Source organism: Sebastes fasciatus, chromosome 3 (genome assembly GCF_043250625.1).
Source record: "Sebastes fasciatus isolate fSebFas1 chromosome 3, fSebFas1.pri, whole genome shotgun sequence".
NCBI classification, from domain to species: domain Eukaryota; kingdom Metazoa; phylum Chordata; class Actinopteri; order Perciformes; family Sebastidae; genus Sebastes; species Sebastes fasciatus.
In genome coordinates this window covers 25758279-25780275 of record NC_133797.1, presented here as the reverse complement: position 1 = coordinate 25780275, position 21997 = coordinate 25758279, and the positions used below count along the sequence as shown (strand labels likewise).

At 38.7% G+C, this 21997-nt stretch overlaps 2 protein-coding genes across 2 annotated transcripts; both read right to left on the bottom strand.

The window, feature by feature from the left end:
• Positions 1–1427: 1427 nt before the first annotated feature.
• On the bottom strand, positions 1428–15113 carry LOC141764586 (E3 ubiquitin-protein ligase TRIM21-like). Its single transcript, XM_074629898.1, has 2 exons — positions 13922–15113; positions 1428–1993 (listed from the first exon to the last, which is right to left on the bottom strand). Exons 1-2 carry the CDS (start codon positions 15089–15091, stop codon positions 1511–1513), a joined length of 1653 nt encoding a protein of 550 aa, XP_074485999.1. The 5' UTR covers positions 15092–15113; the 3' UTR covers positions 1428–1510.
• A 3215-nt stretch (positions 15114–18328) lies between these two features.
• On the bottom strand, positions 18329–21516 carry LOC141764560 (E3 ubiquitin-protein ligase TRIM21-like). The gene is made up of 2 exons (XM_074629862.1): positions 21392–21516; positions 18329–20741 (listed from the first exon to the last, which is right to left on the bottom strand). The coding sequence occupies exon 2, from the start codon at positions 20737–20739 to the stop codon at positions 18982–18984; it is 1758 nt and encodes a 585-aa protein (XP_074485963.1). The 5' UTR covers positions 20740–20741; positions 21392–21516; the 3' UTR covers positions 18329–18981.
• Between the last annotated feature and the right edge of the window lie 481 nt (positions 21517–21997).

The window sequence follows — 21997 nt, the reverse complement described above, 5'->3', positions numbered from 1 at the left end:
CATTTCTGCAGTGTGACGTTGAAGCTCTCGTCTTTCTAGTGTTGCTCCGCCTCTCACTGCAGCTCTGTTGGTTTTGTTTCCTCCCTCTGATTTACACGGTTATTGGGAAATACCAGGTTCTCTCTGGTTAATATGGAGCAAAAGTGGTGCTATACCTAACAGGTAGGAGGAGTAAGGCATGTTAAAAGGTGTTTCTTATCTTTATTATGTTGAAACTTTAAGAAGAGTGTTTTTTCTCATTGCATCACTCATGGATTTTGAAGCTGGAATTAAAACAATCACAAATTTCTAAAATCCTTTTTTCTCTGTCATTATGACATATTGAGTGTAGATTGATGAGGGGAAAAAATGAATGTAAATAATCATCTGCTTATATAATCAATTTGACCCAGACAGACGTGATCACTGTAAGCGGTTTGTGGGTAGCCGACTGAACCAGAGTTGGTGATTGTTGGAAAGACTAACAAAGACGGTTTTGATGAGTTTTATTTTGTTAGTTTTATTTTCTTACAAACTCTCACATAAAACCTGGTATATAAATAACAGACATGTGAAGCACTAACACATGCCAGGTGGAAAATATTCTGAAGACATTATTATTCATCATTATGCTCTCCATCACTGTAGGATAAAAAATGTGGATTACAGGAAACACAATGTATTTCTCATGAAATGCAACTTATGTGTAAACCAGGCTTCTCTGTTTAGTGTTTGGTGCTCAAGTCACTGCTTACTCAGGCTTTGTGTTCAACAACTAGTTTATTTACAGTTTTTATTTAACAATCACATATTTACAGATTTCTTTGACTCAATAGACATCTTACCAGTATTCACAAAACAAATAAAAAGTGACCAGTAATTAATTATACCACATTTCACGCAAAATAGAAAATTCTATTAGCATTTATTCTCTTAATTAACTTTCACCATTAACTTTTTATGCCCAATATAAATAAATTACCTACTGTATTCTGTAGACACTATATGGATGTAATAGGCCTTACTTACCTTAACTTTGTTTTGGTAGCATTTCATTTTACAGGTCTGCAAATTTCATGGTAATTAGGTAATAATTAGCAAGTAACCTATTTGACATTTCTTTGGAATTACTGCCAAATTACCCCAATATTTACATAAAAATGTATAGAAAATTACTTTATTATAAACATTTATTTGATAAACATTTATATTAAATAATTATACGCTAAAATAGGATATAATCATGTTAAAATGGGGGGCGGAGAGGTACCAAGGCCGGAATCAAACCCGGGACATGGCTGTTATACAACATTGTATACGCTGTAACCACTCGGCTAACAAGGTTTAACAAGGTTTTCAATAGATATTCTCCACATAACGTGGGTCATGATGCAGGGTTGAAGACATTAATGCATCAAATCAATGTGTTGGCTATGTAGAAAATAAGATGTAAACTCTAACGTGATGTCATTAATGTGTACATGTTCCCTTAAATGAAAAAAAAAATCAATACATGAAATAAGATATGTTATTAATTTACTCCAACAGGAGAGATGATCAGAGGAGCAGAGTTTTTACCACCATCATTAAAACCAGGACAGAAGTATGGGAAGAGTTTCTCAGTGAAGCAGCAGCCAGTAAAGGAGTAGATAAGAGCTGCAGCATCTACGTCATAAAAGGAGACCAGACCCTCCTCATAATCCACAAACACCCCCACCTTCTGAGGCTGAGACTTCAGAGAGAGAATGACTGGTGGGCTAGTAGCAGCTTTGTACTCATTTCCATTTCTCAACCATATAGTCCAGTAACCTTCCTCATGAGTCAGTGTGATGTCTCCCTTCCTGTTGATCGACTCTCTGGCCACTCCTAAATTCCATTCAGTCTTTCCTTTAACTTGAACCTCAAAGTAAAATCTGCCTGAAGAGAAACTCTGCTTTCCCAAAACAAAAACACAATCAGAAAATCTCTCTGGGTTGTCTGGGAGATTCTTCCTCACATCACTATCATTCACAGACTTGCGTGGCTGCCACTCTGACAAACTTCACTCTCGTTTCTGCAGTGTGACGTTGAAGCTCTGGTCTTTCTAGTGTTGCTCCGCCTCTCACTGCAGCTCTGTTGGTTTGTTTCCTCCCTCTGATTTACAAGGTTATTGGGAAATACCAGGTACTCTCTTGTTAATATGGAGCAAAAGTGGTGCTATACCTAACAGGTAGGAGGAGTAAGGCATGTTAAAAGGTGTTTCTTATATTTATTATGTTGAAACTTTAAGGTGCCTCAGATTTACTCTAACCAGAAGAGTTTATTTTATTTGACACAAGAGAGACGTCACACATATCTGTAACATGTCAATAACACAATAAGACTTATTTACATCATGGTCATTGATATTAAGGCAACATACTGACATCAAATCAAACAACAAATACAATCTGTGTCATCAACAAGAAAATCAGAACATCAGGAAATAAAAATGTATATACATACAATTTAACTATAGGCCTTTTCAGACATGGAATATGTAACACTGTGAGTTAAAAATATCATGATAAAGAAGAAGAGTGTTTTTTCTCATTGCATCACTCATGGATTTTGAAGCTGGACTTAAAACAATCACAAATTTCTAAAATCCTGTTTTCTCTGTCATTATGACATATTGAGTGTAGATTGATGAGGGGAAAAAGTGAATGTAAATAATCATCTGCTTATATGATCAATTTGACCCAGACAGACGTGATCACTGTTATCGGTTTGAGGGTAGCCGACTGAACCAGAGTTGGTGATTGTTGGAAAGACTAACAAAGACGGTTTTGATGAGTTTTATTTAGTTTGTGTCGACTTTGACTGAAGTGTGTTTTACGATGCTCCGCCACTAGAACAGTTGATTCGCCCAGTTGAAACTACAGCAGCGGAGGGCCACACACACAAACATACACCTAATGTAGGCCTATAGCTACATGTTGCAAAATGACTTTTACTCTACCACGAAACATTCATCACTTGACATGACTGTCTGTCTGAGTCATTCCATTCGACCATAAAATATGCAGGTTGTGCAACGAACTGGCAACCATTAAATTCAAGTGAAAGCAATGGAACGGAGGAGGGAAAGTGTGACATCTAGTGGCTGAATGTTATCAATGTTTTCAATAGCACCTTTAACATTATTAAAAGGAAAAACAGCAAATCTTCAACTCTGTGAAGCTGGAACCATGAAATGTTTTTACATGAAATATGACTTAAACCATCAAAATAATGAATCCATTCATTTTCTGTTGCTCTACTAATTAACTAATCGTTCATTTTGATCTTGTATAAAGTGTTGGGTAATATAATCTAGAACAAAAAAAAGATATTTTATAAACTTTTTGTATGTTTTGTCATAGTCAAGTCAGCACACTGACACACTGACAGCTGTTGTTGTCTGTTGGGTTTGAGTTTGCCATGTTATGATTTGAGCATATATTTGTTATGCTAAATGTAGTACCTGTGAGGGTTTCTGGACAATATCTGTCATTGTTTTGTGTTGTTAATTGATATGCAAAATAAATATATACATACATTTGCATAAAGCAGCATATTTGCCCACTCCCATGTTGATAAGAGTATGAAATGATTGACAAATCTCCCTTTAAGATACATTTTGAACAGATAAAAAATGTATGATTAATTTGATATTCATTGTGATTAAATATTTTAATCGATTGACAGCCCTGATTAATATCTCTACGTCCACTGGATTAAAATGGAGGCTCTGCCTCTTATTGACCTGTTGCCATGGTGAATCGTAGTATCAGAGCTCCATTGATGATGACTTTTTATCTTCAGGTTCAACCTACTCAGAGTTGATTGAACTGACTCTGATCAGCTGTTCTGAAACCAAAAACTCAAAAGAGTTTCCCTCCTCAGGATTAGTCAACTCAGAGTTCAGGTTTAGGTTTAGAGTTTGTTAAACCTGCTTTCTGAAACGAGGCCGTGTTCTCCACACAGAAACAACAAGTTTAAAATCACACAGTATCAATAAAACAAGAAAAGGTAAAACAAGCCAGTTTGTTTTCTGCTTTCTGTCCTGCAGCGTATTGTGAGTGCACAGAGTCTGAGCGAGGACGATATAGAATGAGAGGATCGAGAGGAAACACCCGCCACCTTCCCCCTCCTCTTCCTCAAGTGGACCCCTCCTTCCATGACGACCTGCTAACGCCTCGGCCTCCATCACTCCGGCCGACGTCCATCACTTCCCATCAAGGCGTCCTAAAGGGAATTCGTTTTTTATTCCTGGTTTATCCATGACAGTAGTGTTTGTTTTTTTTACTTAAATTACCCGTTTTGGGGTATAAAGAGTATCTGGATCATAACGGCCAGAGAATTACAAGAGCCCGTCCCCGCTCCACCATCATTAGGTATGTTCTCATTAACTGGACTGGGTGTTAACATGAATCCGTTCCTTCCCTCAGGGTGGTGTAGCACGCATCCTGACAGCATCATGTACCAGGTTTACACTGTCTGACAACCATCTTCATGGTTATTATGATATCAGTCGTAGAAAGTGACACAAACAGGAATCTTCTCTCTGCTCGGATGCTTCACAAAGTATTTATTGTTTTATGTTATCAGTCGTTTTTCTGTTCAGTCTCAACTAAACACTTTTTAAAAAGTGATTTTTGTTCATTTTAAAGAGGACGATCCTCTTTAGGAAAGACAAAATAAAAAATGTGAACAAACTATGAAGTTGTCTTGTGAGTTTATTTAATTATGTCAACAATTATGAGCTTTCGTGCTTGTCGCTGTGCACTGGTCAACGCTCGCAATCTAGTGACCAAACATTATTAAAATAAGCATCCTACAACAGTTTGTGTGACTTTGTGCCCAGCAGCTCTTCATTTCTGTACCTGTAATTTTAGAGACCAAAGAGACGTCCCAGAAACTACAGTAAAGATCTTCTCCTCCACAGAGATTCATCCACAGCAGGTCAAGTCTAAACTTCCTGTTTCACTACTGCGTCACTTTTTCTTTATCATTTCTTCAAAGAAATAACTGCGTTATGACTCAAATTGTTTTCGTCGCTGGTCAGTCCTGCTTTGCCTGGAAACCCACAATGCTTTGCGATACACTCGTGTCCCAAAGAAAACAGCATTAATGGAACAGTTCAACATTTTAGGAATTATGTTTATTCGCTTTCTTGCTGAGTGTTAGACGAGAAGATCAATAACACTCACGTCTGTATGTTAAATATGAAGCTACAGCCAGGATGTGGTTAGCCTAGCTTAGCATAAAGACTGGAAGCAGGGGGAAACTGCTAGCCTGGCTCTGTCTAAAGTTTAAAAACACACCTGCCAACACCTCTAAAGCTCACTTATTAACATATTGTGTGTAGATTGTTTTAATGTTTATACAAACAGAAATGTAAAAACTACACTTTGTGGTTTTAGTTGTATTTTAGAAGTGAAAGGACGAAGAGTCTGAACTCACCACAGTTCTGATCTGATCCATTTGTCTCTGGAAGTGATTCTTCGTATGTTTTACGGAGATGAATCTCAGTGAAAGAGCTCCAACACATCACTACTGTCTGTGTCTCCGTTTTAATTTGATTTATGATGTGCATTCAGAAACTATACACATTTACAAGTTTTGATGCAAAATTAGATTTGCATTCAGCAAAGAACTACCATTGTACAATGAATTCTGACAAAATTAAAGAACGTATGTATTTTAACACAATAACGGGAACACCAGACAATATAATCTGATACAACAGGTAAGAAGTTATAAATGGTGTATTTTTTATATGATTCAGTTTCTTCTTCTGTCCTTTACTTTTTACTCTTTGTTTGGATCCACCATCTCTCCTCAGTCAGTTTTATTCTTCTGCTTCTCCTTCTTCACTGACCTCTTCACCTGCCCTCCAGTTTGTTGGCCTCCAGTTCCAATGTCTGACTCAGCGCTCTGTGATAGGAAGACAAACAGGTACAATACCACAAACTCTCACATAAAACCTGGTATTTAAATAACAGCCATGTGAAGCACTAACACATGCCAGGTGGAAAATATTCTGAAGACATTATTTACATTCATCATTATGCTCTCCATCACTGAAGGATAAAAAACGTGGATTACAGGAAACAATGTATTTCTCATGAAACACAGCTTATGTGTAAACCAGTCTTTTCTGTTTAGTGTTTGGTGCTCAAGTCACTGCTTACTCAGGCTTTGTGTTCAACAAGTAGTTTATTGACAGTTTTTATTTAACAATCACATATTTACAGATTTCTTTAACTCAATAGCCATCTTACCAGTATTCACAAAACAAATAAAAAGTGACCAGTAATTAATTATACCACATTTCACACAAAATAGAAAATTCTGTTAGCATCTATTCTCTTAAAGGGACTATTTGTAACATTCAGAAATGCTTCTTAACAGCGACACCTGTGGCCGTGAAATCAACGAAAGTCAGCGTCGGGCTCGCGCTTGCTCGCTCTCAATACACCTGAACGAGCATCACTCAAAACAGTGAGGCGACACACGTCACCTAAAACCACAATATCACTCTATATTTCAGCTGCTTGGCAGTAATGTTAGCTGACCAGACGAAGGTCTCTCCATGAACATGATTTAGATCTGATCCTAGTGTTGGCTTTTCCTGCCTAAGTGCAGGCTGAAGCAGCGGGGCTCTGCAGCGTGTCTCCCTGCTCTCCTCCCGCAGCCGGAGAGAGCAGAGGAGACACCGGCACCCGGTCGGTAACGAGAGGGTAACGTTACTAGCTAAGGAGCTACGTTACTTCACAAGACACGGGAAACCTCTGTTGGTCTGGAGGAGCTCCAGCATTTTTTTTCTGCACAAACATCCACTGTGCATTCACTAGATATTCTCAGAGCTAAACTAACTCTTCTGCAGTGTGGAGAGAGCGCGCGTTCACGTCTAGAGGTGGAGCGAGCTGAGAACGCGCGCGCTCTCTGAGCGAAGGCAGGCAGGCAGAGTTGGAGAGGCAGCGGCTACACGCGAACGCGCATATGTGAGCGCGCATGTGTGACGACCCGCTACATTTATGCGCGTACAAAGTTACAAATAGTCCCTTTAATTAACTTTCACCATTAACTTTTTATGCCCACTATAATTAAATGACATACTGTATTCTGTAGACACTATAGGGATGTAATAGGCCTTACTTATCTTAATTTTGTTTTGGTAGCACTTCATTTTACAGTTCTGCAAATTTCATTGCAATTAGGTAATAATTAGCAAGTAACCTATTTGACATTTCTTTGGAATTACTGCCAAATTACCCCAATATTTACCTCAAAATGTATAGAAAATTACTTTATTATAAACATTTATTTAATAAAGATTTATATTTAATAGTTATACGATAAAATAGGATATAATCATGTTAAAATGGGGGGGCGGAGAGGTCCCAAGGCCGGAATCAAACCCGGTACATGGCGGTTATACAGTATTGTATACGCTGTAACCACTCGGCTACCAAGGTTTAACAGGGTTTTAAATAGATATTCTCCACGCCTATTACATCCCTATAGTGTCTACAGACACTATAGTGTCTACAGAATACAGTATGTCATTTATTTATAGTGGGCATAAAAAGTTAATGGTGAAAGTTAATTAAGAGAATAAATGCTAATAGAATTTTCCATTTTGTGTGAAATGTGGTATAATTAATTACTGGTCACTTTTTATTTGTTTTGTGAATACTGGTAAGATGTCTATTGAGTCAAAGAAATCTGTAAATATGTGATTGTTAAATAAAAACTGTCAATAAACTAGTTGTTGAACACAAAGCCTGAGTAAGCAGTGACTTGAGCACCAAACACTAAACAGAAAAGCCTGGTTTACACATAAGTTGTATTTCATGAGAAATACATTGTGTTTCCTGTAATCCACGTTTTTATCCTACAGTGATGGAGAGCATAATGATGAATAATAATGTCTTCAGAATATTTTCCACCTGGCATGTGTTAGTGCTTCACATGTCTGTTATTTATATGCCAGGTTTTATGTGAGAGTTTGTGGTATTGTATCTGTTTGTCTTCCTATCACGGAGCGCCGACTCAGTGCAGCTGGCGTTGGAACTGAACGCCACCAAACTGGAGGGCGAGTGAAGAGGTCGGTGAAGAAGGAGAAGCAGAAGAATAAAACTGACTGAGGAGAGATGGTGGATCCAAACAAAGAGTAAAAAGTAAAGTACAGAAGAAGAAACTGAAGCCAAAATAGAATAAATAAATAGAATCCCAGACTAAATAAATAATAATAAAAAGTACACCATTTATAACTTCTTACCTGTTGTATCAGATTATATTGTCTGGTGTTCCCGTTATTGTGTTAAAATAAATACGTTCTTTAATTTTGTCAGAATTCGTTGTACAATGGTAGTTCTTTTCTGAATGTAAATATAATTTCCCAGCAAAACTTGTAAATCTGTATAGTTTCTGAATGCACATCATAAATCAAATTAAAACGGAGACACAGACAGTAGTGATGTGTTGGAGCTCTTTCACTGAGATTCATCTCCGTAAAACATACGAAGAATCACTTCCAGAGACAAATGGATCAGATCAGAACCGTGGTGAGTTCAGACTCTTCGTCCTTTCACTTCTAAAATACAACTAAAACCACAAAGTGTAGTTTTTACATTTCTGTTTGTATACACATTAAATAATCTACACACAATATGTTAATAAGTGAGCTTTAGAGGTGTTGGCAGGTGTGTTTTTAAACTTCAGACAGAGCCAGGCTAGCAGTTTCCCCCTGCTTCCAGTCTTTATGCTAAGCTACACTAACCACATCCTGGCTGTAGCTTCATATTTAACATACAGACGTGAGTGTTATATATCTTCTCGTCTAACACTCAGCAAGAAAGCGAATAAACATATTTCCTAAAATGTTGAACTGTTCCATTAATGCTGTTTTCTTTGGGACACGAGTGTATCCCAAAGCATTGTGGGATTCCAGGCAAAGCAGGACTGACCAGCGATGAAAACAATTTGAGTCGCAACGCAGTTATTTCTTTGAAGAAATGATAAAGAAAAAGTGACGCAGTAGTGAAACAGGAAGTTTAGTCTTGACCTGCTGTGGATGAATCTCTGGAGGAGAAGATCTTTACTGTAGTTTCTGGGACGTCTCTTTGGTCTCTATAATTACAGGTACAGAAATGAAGAGCTGCTGGGCACAAAGTCACACAAACTGTTGTAGGATGCTTATTTTAATAATGTTTAATCACTAGATTGCGAGCGTTGACCCGTGCACAGCGACAAGCACGAAAGCTCATAATGTTGACCTAATCAAATAAACTCACAAGACAACTTCATAGTTTGTTCACATTTTTTATTTTGTTTTTCCTAAAGAGGATCGTCCTCTTTAAAATGAACAAAAATCACTTTTTAAAAAGTGTTTAGTTGAGACTGAACAGAAAGACGACTGATAACATAAAACAATAAATACTTTGTGAAGCATCCGAGCAGAGAGAAGATTCCTGTTTGTGTCACTTTCTACGACTGATATCATAATAACCATGAAGATGGTTGTCAGACAGTGTAAACCTGGTACATGATGCTGTCAGGATGCGTGCTACACCACCCTGAGGGAAGGAACGGATTCATGTTAACACCCAGTCCAGTTAATGAGAACATACCTAATGATGGTGGAGCGGGGACGGGCTCTTGTAATTCTCTGGCCGTTATGATCCAGATACTCTTTATACCCCAAAACGGGTAATTTAAGTAAAAAAAAACAAACACTACTGTCATGGATAAACCAGGAATAAAAAACGAATTCCCTTTAGGACGCCTTGATGGGAAGTGATGGACGTCGGCCGGAGTGATGGAGGCCGAGGCGTTAGCAGGTCGTCATGGAAGGAGGGGTCCACATGAGGAAGAGGAGGGGGAAGGGGAAGGTGGCGGGTGTTTCCTCTCCATCCTCTCATTCTATATCGTCCTCGCTCAGACTCTGTGCACTCACAATACGCTGCAGGACAGAAAGCAGAGAACAAACTGGCTTGTTTTACCTTTTCTTGTTTTATTGATACTGTGTGATTTTAAACTTGTTGTTGTGTCTGTGTGGAGAACACGGCCTCGTTTCAGAAAGAAGGTTTAACAAACTCTAAGCCTAAACCTGAACTCTGAGTTGACTAATCCTGAGGAGGGAAACTTGTGCGTTTTCGGTTTCAGAACAGCTGATCAGAGTCAGTTCAATCAACTCTGAGTAGGTTGAACCTGAACATAAAAAGCCATCATCAATGGAGCTCTGATACTACGATTCACCATGGCAACAGGTCAATAAGAGGCAGAGCCTCCATTTTAATCCAGTGGACGTAGAGATATTAATCAGGACTGTCAATCGATTAAAATATTTAATCGCAATGAATAGCAAATTAATCATACATTTTTTTATCTGTTCAAAATGTACCTTAAAGGGAGATTTGTCAATCATTTTATACTCTTGTCAACATGGGAGTGGGCAAATATGCTGCTTTATGCAAATGCATGTATATATTTATTTTTGCATATCAATTAACAACACAAAACAATGACAGATATTGTCCAGAAACCCTCACAGGTACTGCATTTAGCATAAGAAATATATGCTCAAATCATAACATGGCAAACTCAAACCCAACAGACAACACCAGCTGTCAGTGTGTCAGTGTGTTGACTTGACTATGACAAAACATACAAAAAGTTTATAAAATATCTTTTTTTTGTTCAAACTGAACGATTAGTTAATTAGTAGAGCAACAGAAAATGAATGGATTCATCATTTTGATGGTTTAAGTCATATTTCATGTAAAAACATTTCATGTTTCCAGCTTCACAGAGTTGAATATTTGCTGTTTTTCCTTTTAATAATGTTAAAGGTGCTATTGAAAACATTGATAACATTCAGCCACTAGATGTCAGACTTTCCGTCCTCCGTTCCATTGCTTTCACTTGAATTTAATGGTTGCCAGTTCGTTGCACAACCTGCATATTTTATGGTTGAATGGAATGACTCAGACAGACAGTCATGTCAAGTGATGAATGTTTCGTGGAAGAGTAAAAGTAATTTTTCAACATGTAGCTATAGGCCTACATTAGGTGTATGTTTGTGTGTGTGGCCCTCCGCTGCTGTAGTTTCAACTGGGCGAATCAACTGTTCTAGCGGCGGAGCATCGTAAAACACATTTCAGTCAAAGTCGACACAAACAAAATAAAACTCATCAAAACCGTCTTTGTTAGTCTTTCCAACAATCACCAACTCTGGTTCAGTCGGCTACCCACAAACCGCTTACAGTGATCACGTCTGTCTGGGTCAAATTGATCATATAAGCAGATGATTATTTACATTCACTTTTTCCCCCTCATTAATCTACACTCAATATGTCATAATGACTGTGATTGTTTTAATTCCAGCTTCAAAATCCATGAGTGATGCAATGAGAAAAAACACTCTTCTTTTTTATCATGACATTTTTAACTCACAATGTTACATATTCCATGTCTGAAAAGGCCTATAGTTAAATTGTATGTATATATATTTTTATTTCCTGATGTTCTGATTTTCTTGTCGATGATACAGATTGTATTTGTTGTTTGATTTGATGTCAGTATGTTGCCTTGATATCAATGACCATGATGGAAATAAGTCTTGTTGTGTTATTGACATGTTACAGATATGTGTGACGTCTCTCTTGTGTTAAATAAACTAAACTCTTCTGGTTAAAGTAAATCTGAGGCACCTTAAAGTTTCAACATAATAAAGATAAGAAACACCTTTTAACATGCCTTACTCCTCCCAGTTGTTAGGTATACCACCACCTTTGCTCGGCGGAGCAACACTAGAAAAACGAGAGCTTCAACGTCACACTTCAGAAACGAGAGTGAAGTTTGTCAGAGTGGCAGCCACGCAAGTCTCTGTTTCTCTCTAAAAGAAAATTAAAACTGAGTTCATCAGGTGTTTCTCAACAACACAACAGAGTCTCTGCCAATCACTGGTGAGTACAGCTGATAATATTTACACTTTCAACAACCAGGATTAACACAAAACTTCAGCTCTACTCAGGCAGGAAGCTCCACTCTTTTCATTTCATACTGAACTATGTCTGTTTGTCTTCAGGTCCTCTAAACAGTAACCCACTTTAACAGCTTTAAACAGTCTCTCTGTGTCAGTTCTCAGGACTTTAGTAACTTTTAACTGAGTCTTGGTGGTTTGGAGTTTAGTTTCACTCCTACTTTCCTGCCATTATTACTGTTACTATTACTGTAGAATTTCCTTCAGCTGAACAAAGACAAAACTGAGGTCGTAGTTTTTGGAGCCCAAAAGGAAAGATTAAAGGTTAGTGCTCACCTACAATCTGTGATGTTAAAAAGCTCGGACCAAGCCAGAAACCTTGGTGTAATCATGGACTCTGACCTGAGCTTTAACAGCCATATAAAGACAATTACAAAGACAGCCTACTATCACCTGAAGAATATAAGAAGAATTAGAGGACTGATGTCTCAGCAGGATTTGGAAAAACTAGTCCATGCATTTATCTTCAGCCGACTTGACTACTGTAACGGCGTCTTTACTGGTCTTCCTAAAAAATCAATCAAACAGCTGCAGCTGATTCAGAACGCTGTTGCTAGAGTCCTCACTAAGACCAAGAAAGTGGATCACATCAGTCCAGTTCTGAAGTCTCTACACTGGCTGCCTGTCTCTCAGAGAATTGATTTCAAAATACTGCTGCTGGTTTACAAAGCACTAAATGGTTTAGGGCCAAAATATATTTCCGATCTTCTGCTGTGTTATGAACTATCCAGACCTCTCAGGTCATCTGGATCAGGTCTGCTTAGTGTCCCCAGGGTCAGAACTAAACATGCAGAAGCAGCATTCAGTTTTTATGCACCAAATATCTTGAACAAGCTCCCAGAAACCTGCAGGACCGCTTCAACTCTGAGCTCTTTTAAAACAAAGCTTAAAACTTTCCTGTTTGCGGCTGCCTTTCATTAAACCAGATAATGATCTGATACTGCACTAGAGCTTTTACTCTTTTGTGTTTTACGCTATTTTAGTTTCTATCCTAGCTTTTATTTTTAGCTTGTTTTTATTTTCTAATCTTTAATGTTTTAATGTTTTAATGTTTTTATAACTGTTTTAATTATGTCTTAATGTTCTTTTGCACTTTGTCGCAATGTTCTTGATTGTTTCTGTAAAGCACTTTGAATTGCCCTGTTGTTGAAATGTGCTATACAAATAAAGCTGCCTTGCCTTGCCTTGCCTTGTTTACTGATCGCTTCCTACATACTGCTTCCTCTATTTCCTCTAGCTGTTTCATATTAAAAGCTTTCCACCAGAGAACCAGCAGGAGGCTTTTAATGTGAAGCAGTTATAGAAGAAATAAAATGTGTTTGTCATCAAGTAAGCAGAGCTTTGTTAACAGTGTTATTCTTCAATAATATTGTATTTGGTCTACACAACATGTTATGGATATATTAGAGGCTATTTTGCCAGAGTAGCACGCTTGAGCTTGTCAACACGGCTTAAATGGTTTTGGTTGCTTGCGGCTCATTGCAAGTCAAAACACAGGATATATAATTCAAAATTACTTTACCTAATATCATATGTTATACTTAAAAGAACAGTAATCACATTTGTTTGTTTTCTTTCACTATGTGTGTAGATATGGCTACTGCAAACTATCTGCGATCTGAAGATCAGTTTCTGTGCTCCATCTGTCTGGATGTGTTCACTGATCCAGTCAGTACACCATGTGGACACAACTTCTGCAAAAACTGCATTAATAAACACTGGAATACTAGTGACAGGTGCCTGTGTCCGATGTGTAAAAAGGTTTTCAACACAAGACCTGAACTGCACGTCAACACCAGAGAAACTCTGCTTTCCTAAAACACCAACACAATCAGAAAATCTTTCTGGGTTGTCTGGGAGATTCTTCCTCACATCACCATGATTCACTTGTTTCCCATCGTAAGACAGGATGAGTTTAGGATGAGCTGTATGAGGATCAAGAGTCACATCTACTGCATACTGCTGGACCCTCTTGAACTCATTTTTAACCAGCTTCTTCATCTCTTTACTGAGTGTCTCCTCCAGCTGAGCCATAGCTTTCACCACAGTCCCCTCATATGATGGACGGACGCTGACCTCTGTCCAGTCCTTCGTGGGTGGAGCAGCTTTCAGGGACTGGACACTCTGGAGAAGATGGAGATGGTCTTCAGAGCGTGAGAGCTGCTCCACTTCAGTTTTTCTCTTCGTCAGCTCAGAGATTTCCTGTTTCAGCTCTTTGATGAAAGCTTCGGCCTGTTTTTCTGTTGTTTTCTGCTTCTCTTTGATCGTGTCGATGAGATTGGCCTGGCCTCTCTCAACAGACTCCTTCAGAGCAGTAAAGACCTGAACACCTTCTGCTATCTCTCTGTCTGCATTTTCCTCACTGAGGTACACTGAGTGTTTGATCTCCTGAATCTTCAGTCGTCTCTTCAGGATCATCTGCTGGATTTCAGCCTCTGTCTTCCCCAGCTTGGCCTTCTTTCCTTCATATTCTTCTTTCAGAGGAACGACATCATGCATCTTGTAGTCTACAACATGACAGAGCATGCAGACACATATCTGGTCGGTCTTACAGAACAGCTCCAGAGGTTTATCGTGCTTTGCACACATCCTGCCTTCCAGGTTCTCCACAGGGTCGATCAGCTGATGTCTTTTCAGCCCTGACATTGTCAGATGAGGCTCCAGGTGAGTCTCACAGTAGGAGGCCAGACACAACAGGCAGGACTTCAGGGCCTTCAGTTTGGTTCCAGTGCAGACGTCACAAGGAACTTCTCCTGGTTTGGACACTTGTTGCTCTGAGCTGCTGCTGCTGGTTTTCTGTTGAGCTGACTGTCTGAACTGAACAACCATCTCAGAGATGAAAGTGTTGACGTGCAGTTCAGGTCTTGTGTTGAAAACCTTTTTACACATCGGACACAGGTACTGATCACTAGTATTCCAGTGTTCATTGATGCAGTTCTTGCAGAAGTTGTGTCCACATGGTATACTGACTGGATCAGTAAACACATGCAGACAGATGGAGCACAGGAACTGATCTTCAGATCGCAGATAGTTTGCAGCAGCCATATCTATACACATAGTGAAAGAAAAGAAACAAACAAATGTGATTACTGTTCTTTTAAGTATAACATATGATATTCGGTAAAGTAATTTTTAATTATACAGGTGCAGCTCAAAAAATTAGAATATCGCAAAAAAGTTCAATATTCTTCGTCAGTTATTTAAGAAAGTGAAAATGTAATATATTATAGACTCATTACATATAAACTAAAATGTTTCAAGCATTTTTTCATTTTAATTTTGATAATTACAGCCTACAGCTCAAAAGATAAAAAAAAGGTATCTCAAAATATTAGAATACTTAATAAGATCAATCAAAAAAAGGATTTACAATACAGAAATGTCCAACTTCTGTAAAGTATGTGCATTTTTACACTCAATACTTGGTATTGAGTGTATAAATGCACGAATTACTGCATCAATGTGGCGTGGCATTAAGGCAATCAGCCTGTGGCGCTGCTGAGGCGTTATTGAAGCCCAGGTTGCTTTGATATTGGTCTACAGCTCATCTGTATTGTTGGGTTGGATGTTTCTCATCTTCCTCTTGACAATATCCCATAGATTCTCTATGGGCTTCAGGTCAGGCAAGTTGGCTGGCCAATCAAGCAGAGTAATATCATGGTCAGCAAACCAGTTAGCAGTAGTTTTGGCACTGTGGGCAGGTGCTAAGTCCTGCTGGAATAGGAAATCGGCATCTCCATAAAGCTTGTCAGCAGACGGAAGCATGAAGTGCTCTAAAATTTCCTGGTAGACGCCTGCATTGACTTTGGACTTGCTAAAACACAGTGGACCAACACCAGCAGATGACATGGCACCCCAAATCATCACTGACTTTTGAAACTTCACACTGGACTTCAAGCAACTTGGATTCTGTACCCCTCCACTCTTCCTCCAGACTCTGGGACCTTGATTTCCAAATGAAATGCAAAATTTACTTTCATCTGAAAGGAGGACTTTGGACCACTGAGCAATGGTCCAGTTCTTCTTCTCCTTAGCCCAGGTAAGATGCTTCTGACGTTATCTCTGGTTCAGGAGTGGCTTGATACGAAGAATGTGACAGCTGTAGCCTGCTTCCTGAAGACGTCTGTGAGTGCTGGCTCTTGATGCACTGACTCCAGCCTCAGTCCACTCCTTCTGAAGCTCTCCCAAGTTCTTGAATCTGCTTTGCTTGACAATCTTCTCAAGGCTGCAGTCATCCTTGTTGCTTGTGAAACTTTTCCTACCTCACTTTTCCCTTCCATTCAACTTTCCGTGAACATGCTTCGATACAGCACTCTGCGGACAGCCAGCCCTTTCAGCGATGACCTTCTGTGGCTGACCCTCCTTGTGGAGGGTCTCGATGATTGTCTTCTGGAAAACTGTCAAGTCAGCAGGCTTCCCCATGATTGTGGCTGTGTGTACTGAACTAGACTGAGCGATACACAGCATTTATTCTGTATGAATAGTAATTTACTGAAACTCAATATGAAATATTCTAATAATTTGAGATACCTTTTTCTTTGTTTTTTGAGCTGTAGGCTGTAACTATAAAAATTAAAATGAAAAAATGCTTGAAACATTTTAGTTTATGTGCAATGAGTCTTTAATATATTACATTTTCACTTTCTTAAATAACTGACAAAGAATATTGAACTTTTTCGTGATATTCTAATTTTTCGAGCTGCACCTGTATATCCTGTGTTTTGACTTGCAATGAGCTGCGAGCAACCAAAACCATTTAAGCCCTGTTGACAAGCTCAAGCTTGCTACTCTGGCAAAATGGCTCCTAATATATCCATAACATGTTGTGTAGACCAATTTCTATTGAATAACACTGCTAACAAAGCTCTGCTTACTTGATGACAGACACATTGTATTTCCTCTATAGCTGCTTCACATTAAAAGCCTCCTGCTGGTTCTCTGGTGGAAAGCTTTTAATATGAAACAGCTAGAGGAAATAGAGGAAGCAGTATGTAGGAAGCGATCAGTAAACAGTAATAATAGCAGGAAAGTAGGAGTGAAACTAAACTCCAAACCACCAAGACTCAGTTAAAAGTTACTAAAGTCCTTAGAACTGACACAGAGAGACTGTTTAAAGCTTTTGTGTTAATCCTGGTTGTTGAAAGTGTAAATATTATCAGCTGTACTCACCAGTGTTTGGCAGAAACTCTGCTGTGTTGTTGAGAAACACCTGATGAACTCAGTTTGAATTTTCTTTTAGAAAGAAACAGAGACTTGCGTGGCTGCCACTCTGACAAACTTCACTCTCATTTCTGCAGTGTGACATTGAAGCTCTGGTCTTTGTAGTGTTGCTCCGCCTCTCACTGCAGCTCTGTTGGTTTGTTTCCTCCCTCTGATTTACAAGTTTTTTGGGAAATACCAGGTTCTCTCTGGTTAATATGGAGCAAAAGTGGTGCTATACCTAACAGGTAGGAGGAGTAAGGCATGTTAAAAGGTGTTTCTTATCTTTATTATGTTGAAACTTTAAGGTGCCTCAGATTTACTTTAACCAGAAGAGTTTAGTTTATTTGACACAAGAGAGACGTCACACATATCTGTAACATGTCAATAACACAATAAGACTTATTTCCATCATGGTCATTGATATCAAGGCAACATACTGACATCAAATCAAACAACAAATACAATCTGTATCATCAACAAGAAAATCAGAACATCAGGAAATATAAATGTATATACATACAATTTAACTATAGGCCTTTTCAGACATGGAATATGTAACATTGTGAGTTAAAAATATCATGATAATAAAGAAGAAGAGTGTTTTTTCTCATTGCATCACTCATGGATTTTGAAGCTGCAATTAAAACAATCACAGTCATTATGACATATTGAGTGTAGATTGATGAGGGGGAAAAGTGAATGTAAATAATCATCTGCTTATATGATCAATTTGACCCAGACAGACGTGATCACTGTCAGCGGTTTGTGGGTAGCCGACTGAACCAGAGTTGGTGATTGTTGGAAAGACTAACAAAGACGGTTTTGATGAGTTTTATTTTCTTAGTTTTATTTTCTTACAAACTCTCACATAAAACCTGGTATATAAATAACAGCCATGTGAAGCACTAACACATGCCAGGTGGAAAATATTCTGAAGACATTAATTAGTTATTCATCATTATGCTCTCCATCACTGAAGGATAAAAAACGTGGATTACAGGAAACGCAATGTATTTCTCATGAAATAAAGCTTATGTGTAAACCAGGCTTTTCTGTTTAGTGTTTGGTGCTCAAGTCACTGCTTACTCAGGCTTTGTGTTCAACAACTAGTTTATTTACAGTTTTTATTTAATAATCACATATTTACAGATTTCTTTGACTCAATAGCCATCTTAACAGTATTCACAAAACAAATAAAAAGTGACCAGTAATTAATTATACCACATTTCACACAAAATAGAAAATTCTATAAGCAATTATTCTCTTAATTAGCGTTCACCATTAACTTTTTATGCCCACTATAATTAAATGACATACTGTATTCTGTAGACACTATAGGAATGTAATAGGCCTTACTTACCTTAACTTTGTTTTGGTAGCATTTCATTTTACAGGTCTGCAAATTTCATGGTAATTAGGTGATAATTAGCAAGTAGCCTATTTTACATTTCTTTGGAATTACTGCCAAATTACCCAAATATTTACCTCAAAATGTATCAAAAATGACTATTATTAACATTTATTTAATAAACATTTATATTTAATAGTTATATGATAAAATAGGATATAATCATGTTAAAATGGGGGGGCGGAGTGGTTCCAAGGCCGGAATCAAACCCGGGACATGGCTGTTATACAGTATTGTATACGCTGTAACCACTCGGCTAAACAAGGTTTAACAGGGTTTTAAATAGATATTCTCCACATAACGAGGGTCATGATGCAGGATTGAAGACATGAATGCATCAAATCAATGTTTTGGCTATGTAGAAAATAAGATGTAAACTCTGACGTGTTGTCATTAATGTGTACATGTTCCCTTGAATGAAAAAAAAATCAATACATGAAATAAGATAAGTTATTAATTTACTCTGACAGGAGAGATGATCAGAGGGGTAGAGTTTTTTACCACCATCATTAACACCAGGACTGAAGTATGGGAGGAGTTTCTCAGTGAAGCAGCAGCCAGTAAAGGAGTAGATAAGAGCTGCAGCACCTACGTCATAAAAGGAGACCAGACCCTCCTCATAATCCACAAAAACCCCCACCTTCTGAGGCCGAGACTTCAGAGAGAGACTGACTGGAGGGCCATCAAAAGCTTTGTACTCATTTACATTTCTCAAAAATATAGTCCAGTAACCATCCTCAGGTCTCAGTGAGATGTCTCCCTTCCTGTTGATCGACTCTCTGGCCACTCCTAAGTCCCAGTCAATCTTTCCTTTAACTTTAACCTCAAAGTAAAATCTGCCTGAAGAGAAACTCTGCTTTCCTAAAACACAAACACAATCATTAAATCTCTCTGGGTTGTTTGGGCGATTCTTTTTTACCTTACCAAGACGTACTTGTTTCCCATCATCAGACACGATGAGATCAGGATAAGCTGTATAAGGATCAACTGTCACATCCACTGCATTCTTCTGGATCCTCTTCAGCTCTGGCTCAGCGACCAGCTTCTTCATCTCTTTACTGAGTGTCTCCTCCAGCTGAGCCACAGCTTTCACCACAGTCCCCTCATATGATGGACGGACGCTGACCTCAGTCCAGTCCTTGGTGGATGGAGCAGCTTTCAGGGACTGGACACTCTGGAGAAGATGGAGATGGTCTTCAGAGCGTTTGAGCTGCTCCACTTCAGTCCATCTCTTTGTCAGCTCAGAGATTTCCTGTTCCAGCTCTTTGATGAAAGCTTCGGCCTGTTTTTCTGTTGTTCTCTGCTTCTCTTTGATCGTGTCGATGAGATTGGCCTGGCCTCTCTCAACAGACTCCTTCAGAGCAGTGAAGACCTGAACACCTTCTGCTATCTCTCTGTCTGCATCTTCCTCACTGAGGTCGACTGAGTGTTTGATCTCCTGAATCTTCAGTCGTCTCTTCTGGATCATCTGCTGAATTTCAGCCTCTGTCTTCCCCAGCTCGGCCTTCTTTCCTTCATATTCTTCTTTCAGAGGAACAACATTATGCATCTTGTGGTCTAGAACGAGGCAGAGCATGCAGACACATGTCTGGTCGGTCTTACAGAACAGCTCCAGAGGTTTATCGTGCTTCGTACACATCCTGCCTTCCAGGTTCTCCACAGGGTCGATCAGCTGATGTCTTTTCAGGCCTGACATTGTCAGATGAGGCTCCAGGTGAGTCTCACAGTAGGAGGCCAGACACACCAGGCAGGACTTCAGGGCATTCAGTTTGGTTCCAGTGCAGATGTCACAGGGAACTTCTCCTGGTTTGGACACTTGTTGCTCTGAGCTGCTGCTGCTGGTTTTCTGTTGAGCTGACTGTCTGAACTGAACAACCATCTCAGAGATGAAGGTGTTGACCCTCAAATCAGGTCTTATGGTAAAAGCCTCTTTACACATGGGACACTGGCACCTGTCACTAGTATTCCAGTGTTCAGTGATGCAGTTTTTGCAGAAGTTGTGTCCACATGGTATACTGACTGGATCAGTGAACACATCCAGACAGATGGAGCAAAGAAACTGATCTTCAGATCGCAGATAGTTTGCAGCAGCCATATCTACACATATAGTGAAAGAAAAGAAACAAATGTGATTACTGTTCTTTTAAGTATAACATATGATATTAGGTAAAGTAATTTTGAATTATATATCCTGTGTTTTGACTTGCAATGAGCCACGAGCAACCAAAACCATTTAAGCTGTGTTAACAAGCTTAAGCTTGCTACTCTGGAAAAATGGCACCTAATATATCCATAACATGTTGTGTAGACCAATTTCTATTGAAGAATAACACTGCTAATAAAGCTCTGCTTACTTGATGACAAACACATTGTATTTCCTCTATAGCTGCTTCACATTAAAAGCCTCCTGCTGGTTCTCTGGTGGAAAGCTTTTAATATGAAACAGCTAGAGGAAATAGAGGAAGCAGTATGTAGGAAGCGATCAGTAAACAGTAATAATAGCAGGAAAGTAGGAGTGAAACTGAACTCCAAACCACCAAGACTCAGTTAAAAGTTACTTAAGTCCTTAGAACTGACACAGAGAGACTGTTTAAAGCTGTTAAAGTGGGCTACTGTTTAGAGGACCTGAAGACAAACAGCCATAGTTCAGTATGAAATGAAAAGAGTGGAGCTTCCTGCCTGAGTAGAGCTGAAGTTTTGTGTTAATCCTGGTTGTTGAAAGTGTAAATATTATCAGCTGTACTCACCAGTGTTTGGCAGAGACTCTGTTGTGTTGTTGAGAAACACCTGATGAACTCAGTTTGAATCTTCTTTTAGAGAGAAACAGAGGCTTGCGTGGCTGCCACTCTGACAAACTTCACTCTCGTTTCTGCAGTGTGAAGTTGAAGCTCTGGTCTTTGTAGTGTTGCTCCGCCTCTCACTGCAGCTCTGTTGGTTTGTTTCCTCCCTCTGATTTACACGGTTATTGGGAAATACCAGGTTCTCTCTGGTTAATATGGAGCAAAGGTGATATACCTAACAGGTAGGAGGAGTAAGGCATGTTAAAAGGTTTTTCTTATTTTTATTATGTTGAAACTTTAAGGTGCCTCAGATTTACTTTAACCAGAAGAGTTTATTTTATTTGACACAAGAGAGACGTCACACATATCTGTAACATGTCAATAACACAATAAGACTTATTTCCATCATGGTCATTGATATCAACACAACATACTGACATCAAATCAAACAACAAATACAATATGTATCATCAACAAGAAAATCAGAACATCAGGATATAAAAATGTATATACATACAATTTAACTATAGGTCTTTTCAGACATGGAATATGTAACATTGTGAGTTAAAAATA

Coding starts and splice junctions, on each gene's coding strand:
- LOC141764586 (XM_074629898.1), bottom strand. CDS start 15,091: ATGTGTATAGATATGGCTGCTGCAAACTATCTGCGATCTGAAGATCAG. Junction 1,994..13,921: donor TGTCTTACGATGGGAAACAA/GTGAATCATGGT, acceptor CAGCCACGCAAG/TCTGTGAATGATAGTGATGT.
- LOC141764560 (XM_074629862.1), bottom strand. CDS start 20,739: ATGGCTGCTGCAAACTATCTGCGATCTGAAGATCAGTTTCTTTGCTCC.